This window comes from Myotis lucifugus, unplaced genomic scaffold, assembly GCF_000147115.1.
Source record: "Myotis lucifugus unplaced genomic scaffold, Myoluc2.0 scaffold_190, whole genome shotgun sequence".
NCBI lineage: Eukaryota > Metazoa > Chordata > Mammalia > Chiroptera > Vespertilionidae > Myotis > Myotis lucifugus.
The window spans coordinates 895368-901743 of record NW_005871238.1 but is presented as its reverse complement, the minus strand read 5'-3'; the positions used below and the strand labels follow the sequence as shown (position 1 = coordinate 901743).

The 6376-nt window shown below is 45.5% G+C and overlaps 1 protein-coding gene across 1 annotated transcript; it reads right to left on the bottom strand.

Moving 5' to 3' along the window:
- Positions 1 to 4119: 4119 nt before the first annotated feature.
- On the bottom strand, positions 4120 to 5154 carry LOC102425689 (olfactory receptor 10Z1). Its single transcript, XM_006096934.1, has one exon. It carries the CDS (start codon positions 5152 to 5154, stop codon positions 4120 to 4122), a length of 1035 nt encoding a protein of 344 aa, XP_006096996.1.
- Between the last annotated feature and the right edge of the window lie 1222 nt (positions 5155 to 6376).

The following is a 6376-nucleotide window of genomic DNA, read 5'->3' as shown; positions in this document are numbered from 1 at the left end:
TCAGCACACATAATTTATAAATATCCAACTTATAATATTATAACAATTGGAACTTGGATCAAATTTACCACTTTACTTCAGTGTTAAGTTCCTTATAATTTATACTCATCTTTTCTTGACCTTCTATTTACTTACCATAAAATGGAATCCCTGACTATTCTTACTAATTATCTTCTATGCAAACCATTGTTTGGAGCTGGCCTCTGAGCTCCAGCCATATGGTTATATCTGTGACTTTCTTTCATGATTCCTATTGCTTGGTTGGGACTTCAAAATTTTTCCACTCTTAACAGAACAATGCCTTTTGCTTGGTATGAACCTGTTTGATGTAAAATATTTGCCTGAAAACCATCTTAGTTTTGTTTCCTGGAGCTTGACCATTTCCCAGTACTTAATCTTCTCAAGTCACTGACTCTAGGTCCATATTGCTATCTTCTGCAGTCAGACACTGTGCCAGGTAACCACACTTTACTCTTCTTTGTCTGGTTATATTATCCTATGTAATAAACAGGGAATATGCTAATTGACCATCACGCCCTCACAAGATGGTGGCTCCCACAGCCACAAGATGGCAGTGCCCAGTCCCCTCAACCCCGCCGGGGGCCTCAGGTCCTCCTGCACCCCCTACTGACTGAGGTTCAGGCAAGCAGGGCCGGCCGAGGCGCAGGCAAGCCTCAGATGGCAGCTGCCCAGCCACCCTGGGCCTACCCAAGGCACAGGCAAGCCTCGGATGGTGGCTGCCCAGCAGCCCAGGGCCAGCCGGAGGCTCAGGTAACCAGGCTTGTGCTGCCAGCAGTGGCAGCAGCAGAGGTGTGATGGGGTGTCACCTTCCCCTGATCACTGGGTCGCCTCCCACCCCTGAGGGCTCCCGGACTGTGAGAGGGGGCAGGCCGAGCTGAGGGACCCCCCGTCCAATGCATGAATTTTCATGCACTGGGCCTCTAGTAACAAATAAGAGGCTGGACACCGCTGGCTCTGGCTTCTGCCAACATCAGCTAGGCAACAAACATGCAGCCCACAGTGATGCTGTCTAGAAACTCTAAATAATAATAGGTGGTTAGATTGAGTGCCGCAGGCTCACATCTAAAGACTTTATATTAATCTTCACTAAAAAAGCCCTATAAATAGCTGCTGCTATCATTTTATATTTTTTAGTTGAGAAAATGGAGGCACGGAAATGTTAAGAAACTTGTTCTAGGTCACACATCTAAAAGTGGCAAAATTAGACTCTAATCACAGAAATCTGACTACAGAGCCTCTGGTCTTAATTGGCTCTTTAAAGAGCCATTGTGTTGGGTGTATGTGGTCATGTTCACATCAAAGGAACTTCTCTTTCGCTGTGCATGCATGTGTGTACGTGTGAGCCTGAAAGGAGAATTTCTCTTTTTTAAGCACATTGTCACATTATTTTTTAAAAATATATTTTTATTGATATCAGAGAGGAAGGGAGAGGGAGAGAGAGAGAGAAACATCAATGTTGATAGAGGATCATTGATCAGCTGCCTCCTGCATGTCCCACACTGGGGATCGGGCCCACAACCAGGGCATGTGTCCTGACCAGGGCATGTGCCCTGACCTATGACCTCCTGGTTCACAGGTTGACACTCAACCACTGAGCCACACTGGCCAGCCCACACTGTCACATTCTTAATCAAGGGAGGGAGTTTTAAGCACCCACAGAAATTTTGTAAACTATTTTTGCCTGTCCCCACCCCAGATCAACTGTGACAATGTCCAAAGAGATAACTCCTAGAAACATCTTTTCTGAAAAATACCCCCAAGTGATTTTTATACCCTTTTTTAAGACCATTGCTTTTGAAAGTTAGATGGACCTTTGAGTATTACTTAGCAATCCTGGAATATCTTTACTCACCCTGCTTAGTGTGCATTTAGTGAATGTTATACTAGAATCTAGCAGCTAGATAACTGAATAGATTTCGGAAATAAACTTGCTCAGATAGCCTCAGGGCAATTGGGGTTTCTTCCTGCTTATGGTGGAAAAGACCCTAGAGGGCATGACCTTTCTCCCCTGACCACGGCCCTTTGTGCCATCTGCCTAGCTTTCCTACTTCTCTGCAGACTGTTCTCTTCTCTGGGACCTAGTTTCTTTCTTTCTTTCCAAACTTGATTTACACCAAAGCTCACCTGGGGTAGCATTTCTTCCCTGAGAGCAAGGAAAATTATGAATTTCTATCTGAAAAATGTCTTCCCAATATGTCCTTCCCTATCTCTCAAGTATTACTCCATTTCCAACATGAGTCATGTTAATATCATTTTCAAAATCTCTTACGTCCATAATTTTCTTCAGTTTCCAACACACTCTCAGTGTTCAGGTCTTTTTGCCTTTCTTTAGGATGACGTCAATAAGTTTCTCACTGATCTCCTGCATTTTCTCCCTACTGACATCCGTGATCTACTCTGCTGCTGAATTAAACATCCTATGGCACTCCCAGAGGCCACTCTATCCTTTGCTCACAGGGTTACTGTGTCCTGTCACCCACTGCCAAGAGGATCAAGTCTGAAACAACATATTCAAACTGCTGTCTGCAAAGGAATCTTAGCCCAAGCCAACTTCTCAGCACCATCTGTGAGACACTTTTAGTTCCTGGACTCTCTGAGACAGGCCTATATTATCTTGCCACTGACACTGCAGTTACTCTGTTCTCTCTTCTTAGCATATACTTTTTTTCTCACTCACTGCATTCAACACGTACTCATCCTTTAGGAGCACATTTAAGTGCTACCTCAGTCATAAAGTCTCTGGTTCTCCGCTGAGAATAACCTCTCCCTAAACTAAAAGCCACTATTACCTTCGCTTAGCACATTATCAGTTGCAGCAGCTAACAACTGGAATTATTATTATCCAGGTTTTGTGCTAAATTCTTTACATGTGTGATCCTGTTTAGTCAGCAAAGCAAGACTATTAAGTTGTAACCATTTTACATATGAGGAGACTGAAGCTGAGAAAAGTTAAGTGATTTATCCAGGGCCACACAGTAAGCGGCAGAACCTGTATGCAAACTCTTACCTGATAGCAGCGTGAATTAATTACACCTCTACTTATCCCTAAGAATGCCTGGCACTATGCATGACATGTGGTGGGTGGAAGGGGAACAGACACAATACAGGGTTACACCACAGATTCTAAAAGATGGTATAAGTGCCAGAGAGTGACCCAAATGAGGGGGTCTTTGACACCCACGATTATGAGGACATTACAGAGCAACAGCAGTTATCAAGAGAAATAGAGAATAAATATATTTTCCTAAAATAGAATCTACCCAAGTAGAAGAGCCAGTTAAAAGAAAGAAGGTAGCCCTAACCGGTTTGGCTCAGTGGATAGAGTGTCAGCCTGCAGACTGAAGGGTCCCAGGTTCGATTCCAGTCAAGAGCATGTACCTTGGTTGTGGGCACATCCCCAGAAGGGGGTGTGAAGGAGGCAGCTGATCAATGTTTCTAACTCTCTATCCATCTCCCTTCCTCTCTGTAAAAAAATCGATAAAATATATTTTTTTAAAAAAGAAAGAAAGAAGGTAAAGTAATCATGAGCCAGGGACAGAGAGGGCACACTATACAGAGGAAGGACACCCAATGACAGAAAAACAACCTCCCTTTTTATTTAGCCAAGCATTCAAATGGATATTCACTGAGTTTCAGATCTTGGAAGACCATTATAGATCTAGTAGACGAATCATGTAATTATGTTAGGAATCGCTACAGCATCGCTGATAGGGCTCCGGCCAGCTGTGCTTTGAACTTGAGCACTCCAAACTTCCCTCATCTTGCTCAGGTCAGTTATAAAATGCTTTTGTGTGTGTGGTTTTACTTTCACATCTCTATCTTTTAAAATTTTTATTTACAGTTTACACTGAATAATATTTTGAACTAGTTTCAGGTGTACAGCGCTGGGTTTCAGTAACTAAAGGTGGTGTCTCTGAGGCTGAAAGTGAAAGTTCAGATTCTGAGCTCATCCGCCTGCAGCCCCGGGGCAAGTTCGGGAGGCAGGGGGAGCTCTCCCGTAGGGCAGGTCTGGCGTGAGGTCCTGAATACCTGGCCCATAGGCCTCGGTCCCGGTGTATGCCAGCCTATGCTGAGGAGACGGTCCCCTTGCTGCAGCCTTCATCCTTTCCCCAGCAATCTACGTTGGAAAACGTTTTTCAGAGCTGTCTGCACAGCCCGGTTCCTCAGACTGTAAACAATGGGGTTGAGGAGAGGAGTCACCACAGTATAGGTGACAGCAATAAGCTGATCCCGCTCAAGGGAGTAACTGGCTTTGGGCCTCAAGTACATGAAGGAGGCGCAGCCGTAGTGAACTATGACCACTGTGAGGTGGGAGGCACAGGTGGAGAAGGCCTTCTTTCGCCCCTGAGCCGAGGGGATCCTTAGTATTGCGGCCAGGATGAAGACGTAGGAGATGGTGATGAAGAGGAAGGATACCAGGAGGACCAGCAAGCTGAGGATGAGGATCCCCAGCTCACTGAGGCCTGTATCCCCGCAGGCCAGGCTTAGCACTGGTGGCGTGTCACAGAAGAAGTGCTGGATCTCATGGGAGCTGCAAAATGGGAGGTGGAAAATGACCAGTGTCATCCCCAGCCCGAAGAGGTAACCATTCAGGAAGGAAATGCCGATCAGCTGGGCACAGAGGATGGGGTGCATGCGGCTGTCATAGTGCAGTGGGGCACAGATGGCCACGTATCTGTCAAAGCCCATGACAGCCAGAAGGAAGCAATTGGTGCAAGCCCACGAGGCGGAGAAGAACATCTGGGCAGCACAGCCCACATAAGAGATGTGTTGGTCTCCCATGACCAGGCCGGAGAGCATTCTGGGGACGATGCCCAAGGTGTAGCAGGTCTCAGAAAAAGAGAGAAAAGAAAGGAATAGGTACATGGGGGTGTGGAGGTGGCTGTCCAGCCTGATGACTATGATAATGAAGACATTGCTGGTTAGGGTGACAAGATACAGGCAGAGGAATAGCACAAAGAGCAGGAGTTGCAGGTCCCCGAAGCTGGAGAAACCCAGGAAGACAAAGCCCCGCCAGGAGGTGGCATTGGGCTGCCCCACACTGAGTGACATCCTGGATAGCTGTGCGGATCCGTCCCACCTTGCCAGCCGATGCCCAGTGTCTTTTGAAGGCAGGATGACGAGGATTGTCATTTTCCTCTGCCTGCTGTAACTTGAAAATGAAGTTCTGATTTAGACAGCAACTAACTTCAGAAAGGTGTTTGTTACGTTAAATACACACATTTATGGATCCATTCTCACAGGCACATCTGTGCACACAGACATACAAAGATGCACAATATGCACACACATGCATGCAGACACATCACTACACATATGCTGGCACATATATACATGCATCCCACATACAAAACACTCACACATTATTATGCACATACCACACATTCAAAACTATGCATTGCACTGTACCATTCATACCAATATCCACAAATATGTCAGTCATGCAAATGCATATATATTCAGATAGCACATACATATATATACACAGATGCACCACACATTTATTCATACCAACATCAGGCATAAGCTGCCACATAAGAATACACATATGGACACTTACACATTGCCTGTTAGAATTTAAGGTGGGGTGGCTTGATAAATGTAATTGTAGAGATCAGGCAACAAAGCCAATCCAGTGAAGTGACTTTCTCAAATTCACACAGAGGCAAGACTAGAGAAAAAGTGTCTTTTGTTCTAATCTAACATTATTTTCCCCAAACCTGATGACTCTTCTCAGACACTAGGGGATGCTCACTAACATGAATACAGAATAAGAAGCATCTTGCTCGCCCTGACCGATTTGGCTCAGTGGATAGAGCATCAGCCTGCGGACTCAAGGGTCCCAGGTTTGATTCCGGGCAAGGACATGTACCTTGGTTGTGGGCACATCCCCAGTGGGGGGTGTGCAGGAGGCAGTGATTGATGTTTCTAACTCTCTATCCCTCTCCCTTCTTCTCTGTAAAAAATCAATAAAATATATTTTAAATAAATAAATAAATGGTTTTAAAAAAAGAAAAGAAAGAAAGAAACATCTTGCCCAACAATAACCTCTTGTGTCTATACCTTCCCTCCCCAAGCCCTTTCACATGTGAGTCTGTGCCAATCACTGAAGGAAGAATCAGGACTCAGGGCAGGTTGTGTAATTTCAGCCCAAAGATCAGCCACAAGGCTCTACTGTCTCAGAAAAACCTCCTGTGAACCAAGGCATGGGAAAGATTGAGCGAGGCAAGATCTCCACTCACCTGAAGAGGCTCACAGCGAGACAAGTCCTGCTTCTCGGCTGCCATGCACTAGCTGCCGCCCGTTAGGCCTGCCTGCAGCACAGAGAACCTGAACTCCATCTCAGAAACGCTTA

Coding starts and splice junctions, on each gene's coding strand:
- LOC102425689 (XM_006096934.1), bottom strand. CDS start 5,154: ATGACAATCCTCGTCATCCTGCCTTCAAAAGACACTGGGCATCGGCTG.